The sequence below is a fragment of the Strix aluco genome, chromosome 20 (assembly GCF_031877795.1).
Source record: "Strix aluco isolate bStrAlu1 chromosome 20, bStrAlu1.hap1, whole genome shotgun sequence".
NCBI classification, from domain to species: domain Eukaryota; kingdom Metazoa; phylum Chordata; class Aves; order Strigiformes; family Strigidae; genus Strix; species Strix aluco.
Genome location: NC_133950.1, coordinates 15,175,470 through 15,202,794, shown reverse-complemented (window position 1 = coordinate 15,202,794; position 27,325 = coordinate 15,175,470). Strand labels below are relative to the sequence as shown.

Below are 27,325 nucleotides of genomic sequence, written 5' to 3'. Positions count from 1 at the left end.
AATTTGAGGTTTGTCTGTGCGGGCTTGGCCACTGCTCCTATGGGCCTGGAGCAGGAGCAGCACCAGCACTCGCTCCCCGAGGCTCAAACACCTCCAGCTTCAAACCAGGGACAAATCCTGCCCCGTCCCACCTGCCAGCCACAGCCTGTCTGCGGGTCTGTGCTAAACTGCGTGCGTCTGACAGACGAGTGTGCACAGCACCTGCTGCTACCAGGCTCGGCCTCCCTCATGATTTGCGCAGCTTTCCTCCTCACGACCCGCAGGGTTTGGTTTGCAGTTGCCCATGGCCAGAACACCCGCAGGCCCCACACAGGAAGGGAAGGTGCAGACACAAACCAGGGCACAACCAAAGCCGAGCCCCCAGCGCCGGCCCTCCCCGACACCCCCAGACCGGCAGCCCCGCAGAGCCCCTCCCGCGGACAAGATCCCAACGCTGCCCTCAGCGCCCGGCACCCGCCGCCGCCGCCGCCATTTCGCGGGCCGCGGGCAGGGAGAGGCGGCCCCGCCCCTGCGAGGCCCCGCCCCGGCGCTGACCCGGAAGCCGTCGGCAGGGCTCGCCCGTCCCTGCCGCAGCGGTAAGATGGCGGCGGTCTCCGTGTTGCAGGCGCCCAGCGGCGGCTTCAGCTTCGACAACTGTGCTCGGTGAGGCGCGGGGCGGCGCGGGCGGGGCGGCGGGCCGGGGTCCGGGCGGCAGCGGGCCGGGGGGAGCGTCCCGCCCGGCCCCACTTGCCGCCCTGTGTTGCAGGAACTCCCTCCTGGAGGCCGAGCTCACCCAGAAGGGGCAGCGGCTGCCCGCCGCCCGCAAGACGGGCACCACCATCGCCGGCGTCGTCTTCAAGGTGAGGCGGGCGCTGGGCGCGTCCCTCCGGTGCTTCTGGGCCGCTCCTCCGCCCCCAGGCCCAGAATGGGGCCGCCGCTGTTGCCGCCCCTCGCTCTGGGGCCGGGGAAAGGCCGCTCGGCGCCGCGGCGGCCTCCTCGGGAAGCGGCGGCCCGGCGCGGCTGGGGGCGGAGGTTCCGCCGTGCTGAGTCATTCTCGGCGTCCCCGGCCCCGCATCTCGGCCTGTGCGGAGCGAGGTCCTGCGGCCCCCCCACCCTACCCCGGGCCGCCCTGGGCCTTGCAGCCGGTCTCACCGTAGGTGCCAGACAGGTGCCCTTTGGAGATGGAGGCGTTGGGAATAATTCTCCCTTTCTGTAGGATGGCATCGTCCTCGGAGCAGATACGAGAGCAACGGAAGGAATGGTTGTTGCTGACAAGAACTGTTCAAAAATACACTTCATCTCCCCTAATATCTAGTAAGTCGTTTATTGTGTAATGGTGTTGGTAATAGTATTGGGCTTTTTAGCCGTGTCTTTTGCTAACAGCAAATATTAAGGTGTACTTTGAAATTATAACTTATTAGTAAGGCATGGGGATTTTTGGTGTTTCATTTACACTTCATCAGGCTATCTTGTTTCATGCTCTGCAAATATTGACTGTATGACAACTTAATTTCCTCAACTTTACAATGGGAAAACTTCTACTTGTTGGATAAAGCAGAGAGTTATTTGATTCCTCTGTCCTCCCCGTCTTTTCCTAACTTGCTCGTAATATTTTTCAGTTGTTGTGGTGCTGGAACTGCTGCAGATACCGATATGACAACTCAGCTGATTTCATCCAATCTGGAGCTCCATTCACTATCTACTGGACGGCTTCCAAGAGTTGCCACAGCTAATCGAATGCTAAAGCAAATGCTTTTCAGGTAACCGAATGGGTTTCTTGTTTATTAACAATGCTGTTAAAACCACTAGATAACATTTAAGCTTCTGTGAAGGAGCATCCTTCCTCAGCCTACTTAACATTCATAACAAGACTTTAGAAAAGATTTAATAATTGCTTTCTACTTCATAGGCTTTTGAACTGAGATGGAAGAGAAATCAAGCCTACAGTGTTTTAGAGGATTGATACTATAGTTGTACTGTGTTAGTAGTATTTACATGGCAAAAATAGAAGGACAGTAGTTTAATAAACTGTTGATCACACCCATGAAAGCTGCCGTGTATCTCTGCTGAGGTGACTGAACCAGTAATAATCTTGTAATGTGCAAGCTTGTAAAATTGAAAATTTCATATGACTTGTAATAGAATTGCTACCTCAAAATGTATTTTATTTCCAAAGGAATGAAATGTTTGACCATTTGAAGCCCACAGCTGTTAATATAGAGGCCTACCAGTGGTATAATGAGACAAATGAGTAAACTGGTTGGAAGTTGTACTAAGTTATCCTAAGATTTGAGTGCTTGACTGGTCACAGGCAGTCAGTGGCAGTTGAGTTTCCTCACCAGCAGCCTGACATAGAACCTGCACTTAGAGTGAGGGCAGACTCTCCAAACCTTTAAGTATTCCAGTACTGTTTAGTGCTGTCTTTTGCAGAAGTAGAAAATGCTGTTGAAGGAGAAGGAAAGAAACAAGTGTATTCAATTAAAGATATTGTTCAAGCTATTGGAAAGTCTTTAGGAAGGTGAAATAAAACAATGAAAAGAAAATTCTTTGTGCAACCAAGTGACAGAGATAAATGATAATAATTCAGCTCAGTCACGTAACGCTGTATTGCTAGGCAGTTTGCCTTTTTTAAAGTGTCACAAAACAATAAATTAAGAAGTTAAAGCAGCCAAGAACATCTCATGGGGGAAATGAAGAAATTTCTTTGAAGTCTTTAAATAAAAATTTAATTGCAGATACAGGAATTTCATTTAAGGGTTGAAAACTGATTGGAATTCTCTCCCTGTTAGCACAAATGTGTCATCCAGCCTACTTGCTTGTCCAGTGCTTGTTCATTCTGCTTGACACTGAAATACACCATATTTTATTCAACTTTTTAATTTAAACTATTGCTCACAGATAGTAAAAGTAGTCTTTCAATAGAAAGTGTTGCAGAGATGTACCTGGTGTAATTGTGAAAAAATTTTCAAATGCGTAGATTGTGTTAAAAAGAACCAGAGCTTTATTGTGGACCTTCAGATTCACGTATAAACATTGCTCCTAGGTATCAAGGCTACATCGGGGCTGCCTTGGTTTTAGGGGGAGTAGATGTCACGGGACCTCAGCTTTACAGCATATATCCCCATGGATCGACTGACAAGCTGCCTTATGTGACCATGGGTAAGTGCTACTCCCTTAGTACTGTAACACAACTGTCTGTTAGAAAGGGTGAACAAATCAAATTTAATGTGTTTTTACTTAAATTCCGTTGTTTGCTGGGAGCTGTACAAACCTCAGACTTCAAGGATAAAGTTGTACCCATATTTGTAAGGCAGGTGCAGTGTTCTATTTATTTTCTAACACTTCAAAAACATGGGCTGTTATACTATTTAAATCTAAGCTGCCAAAAACCTGGTATTAAGAGAGTTACTGTGTGCATTCCCAAGCAGACCTTAAAGAAAGAGAAATGTGGGATTCCCAAAAGCTTGCTGCAAAAAAAAAAAAACCACCCTAGAGACTTGATTTGCAGGTAGTCCTAACTCATGGTTTATATGAAGTCTCACTTGGGGAATTACATTCTGCCTAATTTTTTCTGTAGTTTCATTAGGAGGAAAATGTGCCTTGCCTCTCCTTTGGGACTGTTGTATTTATGTATTTCTTCCTGAGTAGCAGCTGTATTTTACTCGAGGTGCTTCATTGTAGTGAAGCAACACCTGGTTTACTTGCTACATATAATAGTTGGTCTTAACTACTGTATGGAGCTTTTCAATAAAGAAGTTTAATTCTGTCTATTGCTGGGGTCAACTTGACATTAGTAGCCCCCCATCAGGTTGTTAAGTGTTAGTACCCCAACTCTTCTGTCTGTAATGTTTTCTGTAATAGCAGTAATTTGAGCTATAGGTATGTGCAGTTCTGTGTATGTCTCAGTTTCAAATTCAGGACTGTGATAATACTGAAAGCTGAAACCACAGATTTTAGCATGCTTTTTTGGCATTTAGGTACTGTCAAGACCAATTACAAAAGCGATGTTTAGGATACATTGTAAAATACAGTCTTGGTAAATGTATTCTTATTTGCTGTTATTTCAACTATAAACAAGAATATGGGATAATGTGGAAGTAGGTACTTCGTGGTAGCAGAATGTAAATCATCGGTAGTTTTCCGGAGTGTCTTGTCTTTCTTGCTTAAAAAGCAGAAACATTGCTCCGTTACTTCCCAGTTCTACAGAAGATGATGAAGAATACCTACAGGAGAGAACGAAACTTTTGAACTCCTCAGTGCTGCTTTGCAGTAGCAATATTTTAAAGTTGTGAAGTGGCTCTTGAGCGTATACCCTTTTACCTGTGATCTTGCTAAACAACCCGATTAGAGGCCTCTTAGGAGTATATTCAGGAAAACACTGTGTTACGAAATACAAAATCTTCATTCATTTCTAACCTTGATTTGTAAATTAAACTTGTCATTCCACCTATGTCTTCTAACTATTCTTTGTCCATCTCCTCTAGATAAAATTGTTTCTTTAGATGTCTTGTTCTGTTTTGTGATTAGCGAGGGATGCTTGGAGAGTTCCTGCGGTAAGAATCCTGAAGCAATAAGCTGTAATAAGCTTTGCGACTTGCAGAAGAGCCTTAGTGATCACCATCATCCTCATATTTTTTGAGAAGGGAAATAACACCTGCATTGTTGAAGGGAAGGACGCACACATCTTGAAATATTACAGAACTTGCCCAGTCTTTGCCAAAGGGAGTATTTTCAATAGTAGTGTCAGCTTGTTTGATTAGTTCTGAATTCTTTTGTGATTAATAGGCAATAATCTGGGAGTAGAGGGTAAAAAATGGTAAGAGATGTCACTGAGACATTGGTAAGATTAAACTAGAGCTTTCTGAGCTAATAATATTCTTGCGCAGTTTCATCTGTGGCTTTTAAGGTTAATGCCCTACTGAGAATATCATATCTGGAAAAAGTAAAATTCCAAACGTAACCAGGGTTGCAGTCATTTTTACTCTCTGATCACTCAAGAAGACACTGTATCATTTCAGACATGCATTTCATTTTGAAGGTTTGGATGATTTTAAGTGAAGGCTTGGTTTTGGTAGAGCTCTGGAAGAGTAATGTAGAGTCCAAATACATCAGAAAAGAAAATTGATCTGGAAATGAAGTGTGTCAGGTTAGTACATCAGATTCAGCCTGTGTGTGATGCAGTTTTTATGCTGTGATAGGAAAACACAACTTTAGTTAATCTTCTTCTGTTCATGGTTGACATCTCTAGATAAAACACCTGCTTCCGATACACTTGGAAATGTGAAAGGTTTTTCTTTTTCTTCTGGGTCTCTGCACTGCTGAAGCAGTACAGCTTTTAACCTGATCAGCTGGTTACACCCGAGTAAGAACTTCTGACTTGCAGAGGCGGTGCCGCACCAAGAGATGGTGCCGTTACCTCAGGAACCGGCCGAGTACTCGGCAGATAAAATCCACTGAACGGTCAGGTGATGTCATTGTTCAGCCTTTGATACATAAAAAAAGTAAATTTCTGATTCTTATAGTTGTCTTATATCCAGTATTGTAGTACACTATAAGTGACTCCATACTGAGAGCTGAGCTGCTGGTAGTCGATTGCCTGAAAAAAGTCACGCAGTTTATGTTATGTACATGGTTACTTTCGTGCCTGTTTTAAAAGCTTTAAAATGTGGCATTTCTGAAAATCCTGGCCACTCCTCTTTCCTTCGACAAAAATAAAATAGTAGCAGAACAAGTTCAAACAAGTAGGAAGTAGAATATAAATGGATTAAGTTTATTGTAGTTTAACCTTTGATTTGCTGTCGGCTTTACCAGGTCTGTGTCTGGTGATTACATCTTACTTTTGGTCATGCTGTCAGACAAAGCCCTCAGCGTAAATGTCCTTCACCTTTCTACGCCTGGTACACTGCTGCTTTCTCGAGTGACTACAATATATTTTAATAAAAAGATTAGCTTATGCATATAAATGAAAGAACTGAAACAACAGAAAAAGTATCAGAGGTCAAATCAGAGGTAGTTGGAATTGCATTTCAAATTTAGACTAATCTATCATTTGCTTTTTTCCCCCCACAGTGTTCTAAGGGCAGTTTATTAAGTCAGGGTGGGTATTTTTGGCTAGTTAATTTCTGGAAATTCAGTGTTAAATAGGAAAGGTGGTTGAGGTGTTGGGGTTTTGTTTGTTTTAATGTGCTGGAGTGTGTTTTTATTTAGCTGGAGTGTGTTTGTGGATGGACAGAGTGGTGTCCTCCCTTGCAGGGGAGATTTAAAAGATACTCAGTGCTTACTCAGGAGTGAAAACATCAAATTAAACTGTTTATGCTGACAAAGGACAAAATTGGATTTCAGCAAACGATGCAAGATTGTCTGATTGCTTGGCTTGTCTAGGAAAGCTTCTGGCCAAGACTTATAATGAAATGCATGCATAAAATTAAAGCACTTGAAGTCTGTAGTTCAGCTTTCGGAAACAGTAAGTATGTTCCTGTAGTCTCTAGTGGCTAAAGCTGGTCCCCTGGTACCGATGTTGCTTCATATTCATAAATCAGCTCTTCATGCATTGGCAATGTCGTCCTGCAGAGCAAGCACTACCACTGCTGAGACTCAGCCCCTCAGCCAGGAACCGGGGTGAAAAATGATCCCAATCGATGGGGCTGTGGAGATCACCGAATTTTTACCTAGAATGAACAGCAAATTGAATAACAATGAGTGCATGTGAATAAATGCCCTGTCAGGGAGCCCTGACACTGATGGATTAGGAAGTGCTAAATGTTGCTCTCTCAAGGCTCTGTACATCCTCCAGTGTGGCAAGCTGAGGTAGCAAACAGGTCCTTGGGTGATGAAAATGGACTGTGCTTAGCAATAAGAAGTTGTCTTCAGTGAATGTTCGGCTAAAAAGATCCAGTTCATCTGTTTAGAAAAGCTACGGCAGTTGCAAAACACGGTGGAAATTACTGTTGGTTGGATTTTTTTTTTTGCTATGTATCAATAATCATCTTTCACTTTAAATCAATACTGAAGTGGTAGACCAGATGGGATTTTTAAAGTGAGGTTATTACAGTTGAGTCCAGAAAATTCTTAAATAACTTAGTTGTGAAAACTTATGAAATGACCAATGTTTCTTAAAGAAGAAGAAAAAAAAAATGTTATGGTCACATAACTTACCTGGTTCATGCTAATTATCAGACTGAAAAGCATTTGCCTCGGAATAGAGCTTTGCATCTCAGTTTCTGTAGTTCTTTATAATTGTTTGTTAATCAGTATTTTTATTTAGATGCTAGATTAATACTTCCTGAATATTGGTTTCTAAAGTGTAGCTTACTGAAAATGTTTGCAAAACAAGTTCTTTGGAATTGGTACGGCATTTTTTTCTTGATGATTGTTTCCAGGGTTGTTGAAGTATAAGTTACTGGTTTTTAAAATCTGGCTGAAAGGTTTTTTCCTGAATGTTACATAATACAAATACATGATGACTTTACCAGTTATACTTTGTTTTAATTATCCTTATTGCTCATACACCGAACAGTTGTAAACTTCCAACTTTCTAAAAAAAATTCCAGCAAAGAAAATTTCCTATTTCTGCATTGGTTGTGTGTTGTTAAGATTTTAGACTAAAGTTGTCTATCCAAGATAAATACCTGGTTTGGTATTACTCTGAATCTGAGCTCTGTTGAAGACACTATTTCATGACACGTTATCGCGCAGCTTTCTTGAGTGTTTTTAAGATTTGAGGTTGAACTGCTGCATCTTGGCAATGCTGAATCCTAACTGGTAGTGACTTAAATCAGTTATTCTTGAGTATGAGGTGGGAACATCTATCCCTAATTAATGGATGGTGTTTTGCAATGTTTGGATTTTTATCTTTCTCCAGACATTATGTTTGGGAATTGTTAAGCTTGTTTCTACATAAAGGCAAAGCATGCTTGTTAAAAATGAATTATTGGTGGGCGCTGAATACATGGACAAGAGAACAGCTGTTTCCCTACATACAAACAGGTTCTCCATAGACCCTTAATATGTAAGTTTTCTGTGCTTTTATAGGTACTGCAATAAGAAAACCCTACTCCCAATGTTTACTTAAGTTCACAGACTTTATTGCCAGCTCTCCTGTTACAATGCATAGCTTTCACAGGTCAGTTGAACTGCTTGGAACATTGTGGGGTTGATTGGATCGTATGTGGAATTTGACAAGTAGAGGGAAGTCGGTGTAACTGGATAGGGAAGTTCACAACTGTGCTCACGAGCAACTGTCCGCTGCCGGCTTTCTGCGTGGAGAGTCAAGGGACGGGTTTCAGTCCCCCAGCAGTGCAAAAGGGGAGATGGAGGGTTTTTCTTAGTTAATGTGCTACAGGTGAATTATATGCACATCATTAGTATTTTTCAAAACAGCTCATGCTGCTGTTGTCAAGCAGCAGATGACTTGTTCTGATGGAGAAATACAGAAGTATACATCTATTGTGTTTCTAAAAACATAATGTTTACATCTGGTGCTAGTAAGAATAAAGACTTTTCATTGTGCTATTTAAGATTACAAAAATCTGTTCTTTCAGAGAATGGTTAGCTGTGCTGTGAGACTTTTGCTGAGGCACTTTTTTTAAAATGCAAGCTTATAAAGCTTATGTTTAAGATTTATAAGCAGTAGAGGAAAAAACCCACAATCGAGTTTATTCAGCTTTTCCAGCTTTACTTCCTGTTCTGTTAGAACCTCCCTGGGATCTTGGTTTTCAGATGTAAATGTCTACATATAGGTTTAATTAAATTAAGGCTTTCAACAGCTCTTTGAAAACTTACATTATAGGGCTGTCTGCATTTATTTATTTAAAGTTGATATTAGGTTTGGCATTTATTTGTGTCTTGGAAACACAGTGAGATAAATAATTAAATAATAGTCCTTTCTACATAATGGATTTAATGTAACAGAACGTAAGGTTGTTTCCCCCCCCCCCCCCCCCCTTTTCCTTTTTCTTCTTTATAAGCCTGCTGAGTTCTTGCCCATAGGTTATTTTGGAAACTTCTTTTAAAAAGGAGCTGGAAGAATGAATCCAGTCTGAGCCACACACGAGACTATTGCAATATTTGTGTTATTGATAATTTTTATTTGTCAGTAGAAGTTTTAAGAAATTAAGACCACTTTTTCTTAGCTCAGTAGCTAATATAGTAATCTTTCAGATACGCTACCTTTTATTCTTCCATTCTTGCACATTTTTTTAATCTTTACATGCTAATTTTTTTCAAAAAAACATTACCTAAGGGTAAGATTGTTTTCTAGTTTTGAGGCTTCCCATTGTGCACATGGTAGGCCTTCATTTGAGTGTAGTAAGAATGTGGTCTTCGTTTGAGACCATATCTCAGGGTTTTTTTTTTTTCCCTCGTTAGAAATGTTCCTGTGTCATTCCACAAGAAGAATTATTTTACGGTTCAAGTCCTGTATTTGTTTTGGAACACACCTCATTTTGACCTTGTTTGAAGGCTCAGTAAAATTCCTTTTATTCGTGATTTGTTCTGTGATATCAGCTGTTTGCATCAGCAGTTCATTTCTGCTTTTAGTTGCTTAAAAATCTTCTTTATTCCCAGTTTCAGCATTTAAAAAATGGAGTCATGTATTGCTTCAAGGTGTAAATGAATAGTCATTGCCTGTAATACAAGTACACACTTAGAGTGTCCTACTGCTTTTAGATGTGATGTATTTGGTACTGTAAAGGTAATGATCCTCAACCACGGCAATATTCTGTAACAGGAATATCTGTCATATTCATTGGGATTACCATGTTCATTGATTTGTGTCTGTAAATCTGCCGTTTCTACCCTTTAAATTTGATCTATAATTGGACCTCCTTAAATGGTTCAGATAAGGTAGTCTGTATTTTCTCAACAGTGTCACTGTCAGCTTCTCCTTTTTCATTATACATTCAGCAGACTTGATAAAATCAGCAGGACACCTCATTTGAAACTGTTTAATCGCTGCCTTTTTCTTTCACTAAACCATTGAGGTGGTCAAGCGATATACACAAATCATTTTAAATAGAAAATATGGCTTTCTCTGTGACCCAGCTAAACAGATAGCAGTATGCAAAACAAGTTAAAAAGTAATAAATGCCAAAAAATCTTCTAATTGGAGTAAAAAATTGCAGGTAACTTTACTCACTCCCCAAAAGTAGTGCGCTCTGAAATATGGTTAGGGCCACAGATGGACGAGGTATCTTCCTGAAGACTCACTCTTTCTGAACAAAGCAAGTTTACAGTTTCAAATAGGATCATACTGCTTTTCATATCAATTTACGGAAAGCACATTTATAACACCTGCAGTTCCAGTGCTTTGGGTAGAGATGGCTTCTGCTCCATTACTGCGCTTGCACTGCATCCGTTAAGAGAAGTAACGTTAAAGCCATGTTTCCCTATCTGTCATTTTGTCTATTCAGCTGTTATTGTTCAATGTAAAAATAATGGCACAAAGTAAATGCATAATAAACTGTTTAAAAGTAGATATGGGAAATAACCTGATGGCAGCAGCCAGCTACCCTATTACCATTGCTAGTTTACTGGTCCCCATGTGTAAAGGTGACTGTGCCAGGGCAGCTCGTTAAAGCAATCTATTCAGTCTGAGTGGCTTAGTATTAAGTGACATACCCTCTAATGTGGCCAGGCACAAAAGTGGGGCAGGAGAGATGGAGAAGTAGGATTTACAAACTGTGGCATTCGCTTAACTCTCTTTTTCTAACCTCATTTTCATATTTTAGTGTTCAAAATAGTAAAAAGAAAAAGGCTGTCAGAACCGGGACCATGACAAGTCTGTGTACAGTAGCTATAAATTTAAATTAAATTAAAGGACTTAAAGAGGGTAGAGACTTCGGAGTGTGTAGTAAGCTAAGGTAGACTTCAGTCTGGTTTGTGCTGCTGCTATTTGTTATCTTTTTGCTTTAAAAAAACCCCAAGCTGTATCTAAATACACTGGCTAATAAAGTGTCCTCATTTTGTTACCATAGGTTCTGGATCATTAGCAGCTATGGCAGTATTCGAAGATAAATACAAACCGGACATGGAGGTAAGAAATTTTTTTTTTTGTAAACCTCAGTGTTTCTTGCCTCAATAATCCTTATGATCATAAGAATTGAAGAGGTTTGAAGCTTTAAAAAAGTTAAATCTCCTCTAGTTTTCCTGCACTTAAAATGCACTAATGTCAGCTTACTGCAAAGCTGTAAAAATTGATGGGTAAAATAAATTTAAAGAAATATAGCTTCTTGCAAATTTATATATGGAAAAACTTGTGTGATTTGAATGTAGGTGAAAGCTTTAAAAACATACAATTTACTGATTATAGTTGACTTCAGGATTTTAACAGCCCCTGCATAGGCAATATTGCTGTTTTTCCATCAGTAGTCAGTCCTCTCTCTCAATCTTGAAAAGAGACTGTGATTGTAAAATCAACAAAAAATGTTCAAGTAGTGTATGAAACCAATTAGATTTCTGGTTGATGGGGTATGTTCAGAACTAGTAACTGCACTTTTTTTTGAATACCTACTTAAAAGCTGATTATCAGAAGATGTATAAGGTTGTGGGTTGTTTGTGTTTTGCTGATGATCTTGAGAAAATCTGAAAAATATTTTGTTGTTCATTATAAAGGATTGTTCAGGAGAGCTAAAAGCTGGAGTGTCATAATTAAGATCAGAGTAAGTTACACAGTTATGCAGTACATTATTTTTGTATTTTCTATAGTATTTCCTTACCCTCAGTTACACCATGTTCAGTGCCTGCTAAACTAAACAGTGAAAAATCCAGTTATCTGCAGATAATTGATGAAAATAAAACCAAAACAATTACAGGGCTTTCTGTGACTGTGTTTTGTAAAATGCCTCAGTAATGTCAAGCCCTCTTTAAACCACATTAATCTCTTCAGACTTTCTGTGAATGCTCCTTCTCATTCCAATTGATTAATAATTTCACAGTAAAGAAGAAAACCTGAGAATTGAACACAAAATTGAAAATTGAACCCATTAAAAATGACTTGTAACACTAACAGCTGCAATAATTTCACCCTAAAATGCAGATATAACAAATCTTACGGCTATTCAGTATCACTGAATATTGTGGAAAAGGGGAAAGTTGTTTTACTTCAGAAAAGGTCTTCAGATGTTCCTCATCTTTGTAATGCAACTGCTGTGGGTCATTTCCTCCCCTTCAAATGCACTACATTTTCAGGTGATGATCCCATAAGTCCACGGAGTTCCCCTCTAAATTTGATCAATTAAATTTAAAATCTAAAGTGATGTGTCGTATCCTGTTACATCTCCTGAAGAAATGTGGTGTGTAATACCAGTTGATTTAAAAAACCCTCAAACTTACTAAACTTGTTTTGAGAAGTTTTTCATTAAACTGCTTAAGATATAGTAATACCATTTTCCCAATTATTCCTGGAACTGGCTTCTTTTTCTGCCGGTATATACGAAAAAGTTGTAGGTGTGCAAAATTACAAAAAAGCATTAAGATCAGGATTCCTGTGTTGCTGCTATGTGTTAGGCAGTATCTGAAGACACTGGACTTCTGGCCTCTAGTGTATTTATAAATGCTATCAGAAATACTGGAATATTTTTAATAGGCACTCAAGTTTCTTCTGTAAGTAGTATTACACTAGATGACTGATGGAAAGAACCACTAGATAGAGGTAGACTCTTTTTTTTTTTCCCCTCTCCCCTCATGCCGCTCTAAGAATGACAGAGTCTTTTTCCAGCCTCTTGTGTGACACCGCACTTGGCATGTGTGCTATTCATACTGAAAACATGGGCTACAAATCCTTGGAATCAACAGCTACAGCATAATAGTCTGCTTTCAAAGATACAAATGTCAAAGAGCTGTGCTATGAAACTAAAAATTTCATCTTATTCTCAGCTAGTTTTCAAGCTTGTATTTTAAGTCATTCTTTGTGTAAGAGCAACCAAAAAAGGCACCAAAAATTGGTAAATCTCCAACTTTTCCTATTTAGAAAGGTCACCCTAATTAAATTGTCTTCATACACAACCATAAATGGCAGCAGATATTCACCATTAAAACAAGCATGTAGAAATGCAGCCTACTAGTTTGTTGAAATAGATATTTAGATCTTTGAGACTTGCATGCACCTTAACCCTTTGTTTTTACTTGAAATTCTGTTATAACAATTTAGTAATCATATTAACTGAACCAGTCACGTTTCCGGTGATAAAGCTCAATTGTACTCTTAAATACTTCTTCATATTCTGTTATGGCTTGCCAGCTTAAAATACTTACCTTTAAAGTTGGATGTTGTTGTTTTCCCTTTAAAGTAACAAAATAACAAATGATATTTCTATTGAAATTAAACCATATTAAACCAGAAGTATGCTACCTATATTTTACATAAAACTTGATATGAAATGGCAATGATGATAAACTTAAAATTCCTGGAGATTAATTTAATAAAATGGGTAGAGGATTAATATTTTTCTGTCAAGATCAATGCTGCTTTCTTTTGCACTAATTGTCAGAATATCTTGCTAGGGCTACTGGAGGGTAGTGGTGTGCTTCAAGACCATCACATCACAGAAAAATGATTCAAAGGCAAACTGTCCTGCACCCTCTGGTATCGACTTGCAAATTAGCATCTGGAATGTAATTAAACAAGCTTAATGAAAGTAGCAGCTGAATACTACTGGAAAAGACAATCAGCTTTTTTGCCTCTGATATATATTCTGTACTATTGAAGCTGATCACCAAACGCATCGTGTGAGCACAGTTAAAAAAAATTAGCATTTATTTGAAGAATAGGAACTGTTTTTCATTCTGTTATGCTTTTGGCATGCACTGGTGTCCCATGAGAGCCATGCCACAGCAGATAGTGCACAATATTTATAAATCCATGACAGGCAATAATAGCAACTTGAAAAATTCTTTTGCTAGAATTTCAAGTTGAGAGCTGCCAAAAGCTGAGAGGATCAAATCTGCAGTGGCAGCTGCTGTGCCCTACAGTTAGAATTGTAGACTTTGAAGATGCTCAACTTAAAAAAAATAAAAAAAAAAAATTAAAAAAAAATAAAAAAAGACGACTGCAGGCTTAGCCAGTTTTTGCAGGTTTCTAGAGCCCTGGCTCTCTGCCTTTTGAAGATGAGCTGCTGAAGCTTCTCCCACCGCCTGAGGCATGCTAACACCAGCAGGATGTGTTTTTTTCCATAGACTTAGTGTGTCTTCAGATTTAAGTAGCACATGCTTTATCAGTGCCAACTGTGATGGTCCTTTCCCTGGTTGCAATGCCGGGAGATGATCTTTACCCAACATCCTTCAGAGAAACTGCTAAGATAGATGGTGACGTACACAACTGCCACTTCTGCAGTCTGATTTATGGAGGCATGTTTCATTATGAAGCAAGTGCTGGCCTCTAGAGGAACCATTATAGATTGCTGAAGATGTGAACACTTTCAGCCCTGAAGGCCTGTGGATGCTTCAAAAATGTAATGCCAAGCACCTAACTACTGTGGAACAATATTAATCTGTCATGTGGGCAGCTATAGATCTACTTTAAAAAACATAAGTGGAAGAACAGCACATCTAATGGAGTGTTTTGAGCTTAGATCTTTCATTGCAGCCAATTTTTCTTTCAACAGAGTTTCAATAGAGTAGCCACCTGGTTTTCAAACCTTACAGTCAGAATTTGCAAATGCATTCATGCCTTCTGGTGTTAAACAATAGAAAAGAAATTCTCTGAGTCAGTGGATATGGAAACCATCATGATCTGGGAAAAAAATGTCTACAGTATTAAATGCTGGAATTCTGGCTTTATACTGTGGTTGTTGAATTCTGAGGGAGATTGGGGTAGAGGTATTACATTTTAATCTAGTATTTGACTTCTGTTGTTTGAAAAGAAGCAGCCTTTTGTCTGTAGAAGAATTACTTGATGTACAGCGAGGCTATGTCCTAGCCCTCTAACAAAAGCTTCATGTTTAAGCAAGGAAACAGGCTGCTTGTAACTTCATTTTTCTTTTCTGTATTTCATCAAAACAGCCAGGTTTAATAAAAAGAGGATCCAAAAGGGAGAGAATCGGTACAAGCCACAGAAAGCAGAACTATTGCAGGGAAAGGGAAGTAAATCTTTGTGTAATGAGTTCAGGGGCACGGAATAGGTGGAAAAAAATGGAAGGAGGTAGTCTGGCAGATATTTAATAATTATTTCTAAAATAGATCACCCCCAAAATGTGAGATTATATTTACAGTCATTTATTGTACCATTTTTTAAGTGTAGCAGGAAATCAAGTGGTACTGAATGAAAAGAAAAATACTCTGGAGGGGTAAGAACAGATTAAAAATAAGGAGGGGGCTGTTGTGGTTGTATTCCACTTGGAGTGTGGGTGCTTACCCTGCTGTCCAAAAAACTGCATCTTGCTCTCCTACCAGAGATGTGCACTCCTTCACCTGTTGGCCAGGTTTGCTTTTGTGCTCCTTCTGCAGTGATTACTTTTGCTAACTTGTTTGGTTTTTACAAACATGGGTTAGGGAACAATCTGAGGAGCCATTCAGCTGCCAGATTTGGGTAATCCTCTGTAAAAGGAGCAACGAGGAGCAGACTGGAGGAGTTGGAGGTAGTAACCTTTTCAGTTAATAGTTGTAGCTGTCAGGGTAGGTGTGTTCACAAAGAAATGATAGCAAGGAAGAGGACTGGAAGTTGCAAAATGTGTAGACTCAGGCTCTTCTGGTCCAGAGTTTTTTGTTTCTGCTTTTGCCACTGATTTTTGAGGTATTTTTTGAGCAGTCCCATGTCCCCAGCGTGAAGCAGCTGAGGCATAAAGAATGCTTTCCTCCAGATGCTTGATGTGTGCTGATGGGCTTTGCTGTTTCAGAGTAAAAAGTGGTCTAAATGCAACTTTCACTGTGTACCTCTTATTTCAGTTAAAAATACATGAGGCATAGTACAAAATACTATGAAAACATGTCAATTTCTTCCATTTTTAAACAGCTGAAGTACAGATCATTCAAATGTTTCTGCACTCATATTTCCTACTGTCCCTCAATATGGTGGTATTATTTTTGTTAACTACTGACAATAATACTGAGCTATTTTTGGAAACTGTCAAAATGCTCTAATCTTCAACAATAGTTGTCTCATCAGTCTTATTTAGCCTGCATCTGTGTGATTCGAGGCTCAAGAGCAATGACAAGCTGCATATGAATTCTGTATTCATTAGTGATGGTGATCAAAATGCCTGTGTCCCCGCCATAGGGCTCAGGTGTGGGAGTCTGCAGGCTAATCCCACCAGCTGACATTCGGAGGTTTAATGACTCCATAGGAAGGTGACCACTTGCTGGGAGGTTTGTCGGCTGAACTCAGACAGCAGACAATAGAGATCAAGCCAGACTATCAGAGTTAAGCTGGAGAGCCTGCCTGAGATACTTGAACCCCTGTTGGTGTCAAACACAGAGATTAAGTAAATGGGGGGGGGGGAGTTGGAAATCTGACTCTGTGAACAAAAATAAGTACTTAGTATTTATGTGCTCTGTGTATCTGTTTATTTCATTAGCCAGTGACAATAACCGAGATGGTTAGTGGCATATCTTCACTGCCTTTTCTGAGGGAGCTCATGGCAGTACAGGTTTCATGCTTTCCCTACATACCTGTATTATTGTCTCCTTCAGAGACTGCAATTTCCATGGGTATATATCAGGTGTTAGTGCAGACAGTCATCCAGGAAATAAAGACTTAGCATGCTGTTTCTTATTTTTAGATTATATTAAAATTATTCTGTGGTAACCTGGTTTCTGCTAGATCCACCGGGCAGTTAGTACTGTTCTCATCTTTCACAGAATTGTGCCCTGGATTGATTTCCTTTGCAGATCTAACTTTAAGCAGGAAATAAGAAGCCGATTTAAAATATGCTAGCTAGATGTGCTCTGGCATGGCTGGGATTACTGGGGAGGTGTTTTGAGATGTGTGTTCTGAATCTAGCAGAGCACGATTTCTGTGCAGGAATCAGGTGGGAAACTGCTGACAATACCAGTCTGAGTTACCAGTGATACCCAGTAGCACCTTCTTCTAGTTTCCTGTTTACAAACTAGGTTGAGGAAAGTAAATTTTACCTTGGTTTAAATTGGGCCTTCCAGCATGACAAAGAGCAACAATTTCTTCACCTTTATGAAAGTAACACTTAAACTTTGTAGGTAATAATGTAGACAAGCTGGTCAGAAGCAGGGCTCCATGTTAAGAGATCATTTCACTGCACAAGGTGGATGTAGGACAGGTAATTATTTTTGATGCATTTCTCAGGAGCAGGTGTTCCAGTTTAAATTGTTTCGGTTTGTATATCTCCCATAACTGCAGAACACAAGCAAAACATACTGGAAAATATTTCAGATGGCAGGAAGCCCGAGTGCTGCTCCTGTGGCGAGGGCTGTGGAGACAGAGTGCAATTTCTGTCTGAGCGGGGCCAGTGCCTGGGACTGAGGCAGAGGGTGGGAGTCAGCCTGCACTGGCTGAGCCAAGGAGCTTTGTGCAGCATTTTGGTGTATTAGGCAGGAAAAATTACCCGAGGGCCCAAGACTTGTTTTTCCAAATAAAATGTTGACCTTCATTCCCTTCCATCCTTTTTTCAGTGGTAGAGTCCCAGTCATATGAATGGAGATTTGCTTTACTTGAAGTCAGATACGTTATTGCTGGATATTAGTTTTTTGATGTGCAGCAGTACTATATAGTAATTTTAATTGTCATCTTTTGCATGGTTTACAGATCTGGCTACGTCCTGGTAGCTAAGGTCCAGTATGTTACTGTACAGTAATGCGGCTGTGCAGAAAATTGAGGATGTCGCAGTGTCAGAGTAGAACTTGCAGCCTGGCAGAACTTACAGCTCTGTTACTGTTGAGCGAGTTCTTTTTATTTTCAGAATCAGTTCCTTAAAAAAACCCATGAACTTCACACAGACATAAGTGATGGATTAAATGAATTTTCATATTCATCCTTAGTTCAGAATATGGGAATAGTATTAAAAGAAATCCTGTAGTTGTGAGAGGAGCTTGTAATTTAGTTCTGTACCGTTGGAAATGCATGTAAGGAATGACATATAGGAACTAATGTTATTGAATAGTAGTTCCGAATCATATAAGTTTCTTGCCTTGGCAGGTAATTTGGCATAAATTGTTAATGTAAATCCAGGTTAGTGGGGAAGACATTATTTTACTAAAAAAGATAAACTGCTGATTAATTCAGTATAGAACTCAATTACAAATTGAAAGTGTCTCTGCGGGACGCCAGTACCCTAAAGACAGCAGATGTTGAATTGATACTCCAGCATATTTCACACTGGTATGAAATATTAACATGGTTTATTATACTTGTGTGGTGTACAATATCAGAAAGGGGGAGGGTGGTGATGAGTCTGGGCTTGCAGGCTTCTACCATCGGAACATGAAAAAACTGTAATCGCTGAGAATAATAATTAGGGACTAAGGTGCATTTTATTTGAAAAGTTCTTCGTAGAAACCAGTTAGAAAAATAAACATTTACTAATATATTATTCACAACAAAACTGACATCAAATGCAGTGAAGAATTACCTGCTCTATGATTCTGTGACCTGGTAAGGAATGACTGTAGGTACACTTGTGTAAAAACGTGAATTGCTGTGAATTGTGTAAAAACGTGAAATTTAACAAGACTGTTAGGTCAGTGCTACGCTCTGATTTCTTTTTGCGTGATTTCCTGCCCATGCCATATTTGTGCTGAAGATTGCTACTTCCTAACAAAACTAACTTTTCTGTGTTTTTTTGTGTAAGGTAGGCAGCACATTAACCCTGGTGTGTTCATAATCCAGGGATTTAAGCAGCTTGGGGTTTTGTCTTTTAATGTACTGTTTTGGTGATGGTGGCACGGACAGGCTCTGTAGACTTTGCACTTGAGAAGGTGCCCAGTGATGAAGGGAGTAGTGGTGCAGGGAAATACAGGAATGTATGTAACTGATACTGGCCTCTGCTTTTTTTTTTTACCCCCCTTCTGAATAGAAGTCCAGCTTTGAAAGCTTGCAGAGAAGTTAGAATTTAGACAAACGTATTTGAAGTCACCATTCCAAACAGAAGGCATGTTCCACAGCGTTTGAACAGGATGTATTCTGGAGAGAAAATTCTAATCATATTTAATAGTCTTTGAGTCCTTGACGCTGTTTGTTGTGCAAATATTGAGTCATTCACTTGCAGGAAGGCAAGTGAATGAAAGTAATGTTTCAGAATTTGGAGCATTTCAGTTTGTTAAATAAGACTGTGGAAACAGAACTGGAAAATAACATGATACACATTACCCTGATTTAAAATAACTTAGCTGTGCAACACACAAAGTAATAGAGTTATTTTGCTTCCCTCCCCCCAAACTACTGAGTTTCTGTTTATCTTAAACAGCTGTTCAGTAAAGCTAAATAAACTTGTATATAATACTTGAAGGCATATTTTTTCTTTAAAGTTTTTTCTTTAAAGTATACGTGATTCCGAAATAGTGTATGGTTGAAATTCAGCAGAATGGATTATACCTGTACAGGGCATGGTTTTAGTCCCAATATTTGGATAATTTCTGCCCATTCATCTTTGTGCATGGACTGGTGGTTGTTCCCAGGACCCATCTTTGTGTTTTACTGCTCCATGTCTCCCAGATGCTGCTAATCTTACAGATTCTGATTTTCATAACCCCTTTGCCTTTGGTGTGATCATTGCTTTAAGTCTTTCTACTTGCAACTTCTGTCTTGTAGATGTTTTTGTGCTGTAGTCATTTGGCATGTCAGTTTAATGCTGTTTTCTGTGATTTGGAGTCCTGATCCTACATATTCATCACATATATCTATTTTAATAGCCTGTTTTGCATTGTTTGGACTGTTAAATCTCAGCATTCTGCCTCTAACTTCTTTTGTGACTTCTTAGAGCACAAACAAAAGATGGTGGAGGAAGAAGGACAAGGGGAAGAACCAGAAAGACTGGCTACTTCTAAATTTCATTCACCTGATCAAAGATGAAAGAAAAGCAAACTATTTTGATTGTAGCATAGGTCTCTTAAAAAAAAAAAAACGAATTAAAAATTATGAAACAAGATATGTCATTCATCTGCTTAGGAGGTACTACTTGAAACGCATACTTTTTTTTGGTGAAGACTTGTTAAGCCTGAGTGGTTTGAATTCCATGTGCCAGCTTCTTTCCAGCTTCAAAAGGTGGCCAAAACAAATTCATTCTCACTAATGGAGTCTTTCAACCTCCCCTTACAAGAAAAACACAAAGTACTTTGCTTCTCAGTTTTGTTATCTCTTTGGACTTAGCCAGCAGATTTTAGCATTGCTTCCAGTTACATATTGATCTCCACCGCAGCTTCTCCCCACAGGCAGACTTAGACATCCTCTCGCATGTTGTAGGCTGCTGATTACTCTTCCAAAGTCTAATTATGCTTCTGTAGGTGCTTATGTCCTTCAAGAGGTATCACTTCCCTAGCCCCAAATTCCCAACACTCCTTTATAGATTTATTTTTTATTATCATTGTGCTTCCTGAAGCTTCTGATATTTTTTTTTTCCCTTCTCCTTCCATGTAAGTCTTGTGGGTTCTCACTTTAAGTGGGATCAACGTTTTACACAATATAATTTGAACAAATTTCATTTTATTGTAAAAGAGACTTGTGATAAGTATTTGATTTTTTTAAATTTACAAAAACGGTTACACACTATCATATTAATTGTAAACTAATATTCCTTGTGCACTATATTTCAAATTCTTGGCAAGACTTACTGTTGGAGGACTGCGCTATGTGTCATATCTAACAGTATACTGGCGACCCGCAGACGCTATTAATTTCACTCTGGTAAGAATTAAAAAAAAAAATAAATCCTTTCTACGGTTTTTAAATCTGGAAAGGGCATCTCCTGTTTAACTTGCTTGCAGAGCTGCAAAATGTTGAGGAAATAATATTCACAAAGCCTTTCCGGCTGCTCTCTTTACTGCTGGAGGCATAGTGATAAACTTGTTTAAAAGCTATTAGTAAAGACAGTATTAATATGATGTAGAAATAGCCACTCTTCTGTAAGAAAGTCTCTTTCCCTTTCTCCTTCAGTAGCATTTGAAATCTGGAAATTGCTTAAGTGAGAAGAGAAACTTGATTCAAGTCATATACAAGAATAATGTGTAAAAGTTCCTTATTGGTGCTGTTTGGGACTTGCACCATAGCAGCTGGAGAGGGGTAATCTATCAGTTCCTGAGTGTCTACAAAATGCAACTCTCCAGATAACAGGTTTAAAGTAAAGATTTAATACAGGCTCTATCTACTATGATGTTGCAGTGACAGTTTAAAACTCATTCTCTAAATCTCAGCAGACTTTATAGCTAGCAGTGGGCCCATATAAAGCTTAATGGCATTACAACACATAAATCATCTTTTAAAGATGCTACCAGTAGCGCCAATATTAAATGCAGACAATTGTCTGTGTTATAAATAATTTATCAAACACCATTTCAGATTAGCCTTCCATGCTGAGTTATTTATTTTAGCCTTTACTGTACTATTCCTAAGACACGTTTTGAAAGATCCATTACTGGTCACTTTAATGAACTTGGGGGTCTGTTTCCCCCCCCCCAAGCACTGCGGTACATCTGTGGTGACCATTACACGGCTGATCTGGACCTCTTTGCGCCTTTTACAAGTGCTGCCCATTTGTCATGTAGTGGTAAATGGAGTTGCACATTGGAGTCCTGGGACACATTGTGCGATGCAGTGATGGAGACAAACAGATAGCTCTATAAAGTGCTGCTTGTCACCGCTGACTTGTGGTACAGCGCATCACTCTCGCTGTAATCTCATTTCAGAAGCAGTGTGGACCCGAGAGAATGATATTCCCAGTTAGCTTGGTCTTTGCAACCATAAAGTAGGAAGTGCTCCTTTTATATACTCTGAACTTTTAGGGTTTTTTAAGATTAATTATTACAGTGCCTCATTCGTGCCCCTGTACTTAAGCCTGTGTCAGCACTTCTCATGCTAACCCCCTATTTCCTGATGTAAAACAGCAGTCCTTGCTAGAACTTGGTGTGCAGGATCTCTGTCGAGGAAGGCTGTAGGTTTTTTTCTTTCTTGTGGCTATTCTGGTCATCTTTCTAAATTATGAGAAGAGGAGGAGGAGTAAACAGCATGGAAGCAGTGTTTTCTAAAATTAAAATGATTCCAGGTTCATGGACTAGGCTGCGCTGTGTCGGATGAAAGAGCTGAGGTCACATTTTAGGCTTTCTCAGTGTAGCGGATGCCTTGGTGCAGTTACAACTGAGCTCTACTGACTGCACTGGGTATTTTTAGAGTGATTTTGATAACAGTAGGTTGATAGAGTACACTTTAAAATGTAAATAAAATTTAAATAGTGAGAGGATTCTGTGAGACTTACATTGTTGTCTAAAACAGATTAAAAGGGAGAGTGGAACAAACCCCCACCAATCTGCTTTGGTTTTCCTAAGCTGTGGTGCTTTTTTTATACTAACACTCACGTAATAGCTTAAAATTATTCTGGTTTGCTACCACAATTTAAAAAAAAAAAAATACACACACTTCTTTATTTTAGTGTATTTACTGTCACTATAGTACTAAAATACCCTTAGCATGCAACAGATCAGTGAAAGTAGTCTTCTATCAGTTGAATGAGGAAATACTCACTTATCACAGTTTTATTACCAAAAACACTGAAGAAAGGTACAGGAATTATTTTTACAGCGTGGATGTTTTGTTCTAGTCAGCTTGGTAGAAACTGTAATTATTTTTTTTTTTGGTAAGAGTAATACTGATAAAACTGGGAGTGAAATAAGAATTTATGCTATTTCTATAGTTTACTGAGGAAAAAATGTGTCCCTCCTGGTCAGTGCCTTAATTAAGCTGTTAGAACAGGACTGCTGTTATTAAGAAGTTCTTTTCTAGAGGGCCATCGGAGAATGCGGAGTATGTGCTGGGAGCAGACGTGGTCATAGCTGAGCTAATTTTGGGCTCCTCTTCAGCCGCACTTGTACGCTGGGGCCTGTGCAGCTGCTCCCCGCTCAGACGCGCCGGGTGCGGGCGGTGGATCTCGGCAGCAGCATCTTCATGGGGCAGGATACGGGCAGACACCGAGGCCTTTAAGTGCAGCAGATTTTTAAAAAGCTGCATTTATCAAAATTAGCGTTGAATATTTGCTCTCTTGTTCACCATATCTAGTGGCAGAAGGTGATTCAAAGGTGTGAAGTATCAGCAAAGCAGGGATGAGCGATCGTGGTGAACCGAGCCCTCGGCTGTGATCGTGTTGGGCTGAGCAGCAACTGCCTGAAATGGCGGGAGGGTAAAACAGTCCAAATTTCTGTGCTTGTAGATACGGTTCAGTCTTTTTCTTTCTTTACTGGAACCTGTACGCTCTAGTCAGAGTTTTCAAGGAAGGTCCTTACACACCTTTGAGAAGAATTAAGGGTCTTAGGTGCCCTGGTGGGCACTTAAGAGGCTCCTGAAAAGCCCGAGGCGTGTGTAGGGGAGTGTGTGTAGGTGGACATAGTCCGTTTCTCCTGCACCCAGAGGCCTTTGGCAGGTGGTGGGAGCTGGCGCTGGCTCTGTGCAGGCTTGGGTGGCTCCAGAACACCAGGAACCGCGGGCAGGAGGGACTCAGCCCCCCAGGGCCCACCAGGGCTCGGGCAGTTCCCTGCCCTCAGCCGCAGGGACCGAGAATGTGCCTGCACCTGGTTTTTACAAGAGGGAAAATGACAGATCAAGACAGTTGTTTTGCAACGTTTCTTCACGCTCACCATCTTCAGTTACAGTGCGAAACTAAGCGTTCAGTGGCTGCATCAGATTATTTCTAATGGCACTGGATCTGGCGGTGATTTTTCAGTAAGCTGCCTTTGAAATAAAGCGAAGCCCTGCCTGGGATCTGTAGAGGGAGCCAGCGCCGCTGCGATGGCCTCTCCTCTCTTGTAGCGCCATCGGGCAGAGCAAAACGGCTCTTTCTGAGCCTTCCCATCAACACCCGTCATGGGTTGGACTGGAGGGGATGGTGATTACGGGTCTGTTGTAATATTTTAATGGAGAGTTTGATGCATTTGAAATGTTTCCTTGTCAGAGACACTCATCTGAATGTCACTTCTGTTTGTGTGACACAGGCTCTTGGTGTTTCAGGCTCTTTCGACACTTCTAAACAGTAAATTCCGGACAGTTAGGTGCAGGATGCGCATCTCAGCAGCCGCACATTTGCCCTTTTAAAAGGAAGTTGATACACAAAACCTCTAAGCAAACTTCAGAACTTCTGGAGGATTAGTGCCTGGCTTCAGAAGCAATAAAAAGCTTTATTTCCTGTTCTAGTTCTGTTGCAAATATGGTTCTACTAGCTGTACAAATTTAGAATTATGCTTTTGAAATATACAAATACTGTGTGCATTAAATGAACTATATTAAATACATTTTACTTTAATTACCAATGGAATTTCTGTAGTGTGTAGCAGAAAAGAAACTATAGCAAATTTTTATTTTTTCACTTAAATGGTAAGAACTTAACTACAAATTGCAGTATTTTGACAGAGGTACCTAGTTTGACCAGTATTTTCAGCAGGTTTCTTGAAATTCTCTGTACTTGTGTTCAGGACTGGAATTAAAAATATTAGCCAGCCCTGGTTCAGTGCAGACCAAGGGTGCTTTGCAACACAGTTACTATTAAGATGAGATGAATAAATTTTGAAAACCAGGCTATTGTACAAAATCACAGAAATCATTTTGGTGCTACAGAGGATGATTAAATAGTCCCTACCTAGGGAAGTCTTGTAACTAAACTAGTATGAATCTTTAATTTGTATGCGGTGTTACACAGAGGGCACTACAGGGAACTTGTACATGTGCACAAAAGCCTGGAAGATAAAACTTGTAGAATTTATTTTCTCCGTTAATTAAGGCAAAAAATCTTAATTTTGCTTCCTTGACTGTCTTCACCAAGTCTGGTCCGTCCTGGGGGGTGGGTGGTGAAGGGGGTGAGGTTGTCCCTGCCGATGCTCGTCAGCATGTCGGTGACTAACGAGGCGCTGGGATATCGCAGCTCCCGCCGCTGCCCGGCCAGCCCTCGCGGTGAAACGCCACGCGTGTGCAACAACGGCTTTTTTAACTCTTCCAGGAAGAGGAAGCCAAGCAGCTTGTGAGAGATGCCATCGCAGCTGGCATCTACAACGACCTGGGCTCCGGCAGCAACATCGATATCTGTGTTATAAGCAAGAACAAGTTGGATTTTCTCCGTCCATACGATGTGGCCAACAGAAAGGGGGACAGGTCGGTATTCCTGAAGCTCTGTGCTATCTGAGCTCTTCCCAGCAATCCCTATTTTCCATAATACTAAATTTTGTCAGTATATTGAATTTCAACTAAACAAGAAAACAAAACTAGTGGCTGTAGCTGCAGCTGAGCAGAGCTGCTATGGCAAGCACTGCTGTGTGAAGGAAACAAAGGAATTGCCTGGCTGCTTTACCAGGCCGAGGGGCTGCTCTGGAGTGTCAGGCAGTGGGAGGGAGTAATGCAGCGTCACACTTGTGACGGGGCAGATACTTGGGTTTCTTTTGCTGTCAGGCAGCAACGTCACCTTGTTTCCTGTGTTCTTGCTGAAATTCTGTGGTGTCAAAGCTGAGCGGCACCACGGTGCCCTCTGCAGTCCTGCCTGATCCCGGCAGGGGATTTGACAAGGTGCTGTTGGGCCACTGCGCAGTGAACCATGAGAAAACTCCCCGACCCCAGCCTGGGACTACAAGGTTGTGTTTGATTCTATTTCTAGAGGCCCCCTCCTAGCCAGGGACTGCAAAACATGCTCTGTGCAAGATTAAGACAACACAGGCGTGGTTTTGATCACTACAGTTTCCCCAAAATTGTCCAAAAATACACTGTGGTGTTGAAAGGACAGTTTCCAGCTAATGGCTAAATACAGCAGTCACAAGAGGTGGTTTTTTTAGCTGGACAAAACATGAGTCCCCTTTCATGTATAAATAAACTAAAAAGTGCTTGTAAGCATTCATGCTTTCCTAATCAAACAGTCCTCTCAACCATTTCCACTATGTAGAAACTGGAGCTTTTTTCCCCCTTTCATTTGACAGGTTCCATCAGAGGTTTCTGCACAGCCCCCCTTCGCAATTCTTGGTGTTCATTTCCTTAAGGCCCAGGGAGGGGTTACACAGCCTGGGGAACTATTGTTAATGCTTCACAGAGGTGACATTTACTCTGTCACTTGTTTCCTTAAGACAGTAATTCTGAACCTCTTAAATTTTTTGTCATGAACGTTCAAGCATGTCTGGGAACATGGGTACGTTTAAGTACGTGTCCCGTGGTCTCGTCCTACTGATAAATTCAGGATCCGGAGGTGATGAAAGTCTGAAGTGAGCGGAACTCTGGTAGAGGAGCTGGCAAACGTTACTTCTGAACACTCGGGTCTGTTGTTTGATGAACCGTGTTGCCTCATCAGTGAAATCACAGCCCCCAAGGCAGCTACAGGATTTTGCAATATGTACTTTTCTGTTATGTGTAACAAGTTGTGCAACTTCTCAATCCACTGCCAAAATAGTAGAGTGCAAAGAACTTGCTTTTCCCCTTCTTTTAAGGCAGTTGCTATTGCCACCGCTCCAGGTAAAGGATTTTGGATTTCCTCCTGTGCAGTTCCCTCTGAGCAGAAATGGCTATGGGAGCTCAGCGAGTTTTTATTACACGTTTTAAGTGAGATTTGCATTCTTCTCTGTGAGTGGGTGAAAAGGGTGACAACTCCTTTAGCCAGGTGCAGTTCAGGTTTTGGAAGCATGGCTCAATTCGAGGCAGTCTTTGTGTTAAGTGTAGGCTAATTTTAGCACAGAACTCCAAAGCTAACACATAGGTAAAATTATTCTAGCATTGCAACAAATAAATAATTTGCTTGTTCTTTGAGCAACGCTGTCCTACACGATAATGAGACCCCACTCCTACAGAAGAGCCTTTCCAGTTACTCAGAATTATTTTTTTAAAGACTGTGTGTTTCCTGAAAACACTGGTTTATCTGAAACTCAGTTACTGCAATTGGTTTAGATTTTGCAGTAAGCACAGTTCCTTTACTCTGGACTTTCCTAAGAAACTTCTAGAGAAAGCTGATCAGTTCTAAAATTTTAAATGCATTTTCCTATGTAACCATCTTCCAGCTTAATTTTCACCTATTTCTTTAACAGGTATGGTAGGTACAAGTGTGAAAAAGGAACAACTGCTGTGCTGACAGAGAATGTGGCACTGCTGGAAATTGAGGTGGTGGATGAGACGGTACAAACCATGGACACGTCCTGAACGGCCACGGGCGACCAGCGGGAGCTGTTTAGGCGCCTTCCGGAGAAACACACAGCCAGGACAGAATAAAGAGGGTTCTGACCATAA

At 40.5% G+C, this 27,325-nt stretch overlaps 1 protein-coding gene across 1 annotated transcript; it reads left to right on the top strand.

Moving 5' to 3' along the window:
* Positions 1-516: 516 nt before the first annotated feature.
* On the top strand, positions 517-27,325 carry PSMB7 (proteasome 20S subunit beta 7). The gene is made up of 8 exons (XM_074846594.1): positions 517-642; positions 746-839; positions 1,196-1,293; positions 1,599-1,739; positions 3,023-3,138; positions 10,953-11,011; positions 25,071-25,222; positions 27,127-27,325. Exons 1-8 carry the CDS (start codon positions 581-583, stop codon positions 27,236-27,238), a joined length of 834 nt encoding a protein of 277 aa, XP_074702695.1. The 5' UTR covers positions 517-580; the 3' UTR covers positions 27,239-27,325.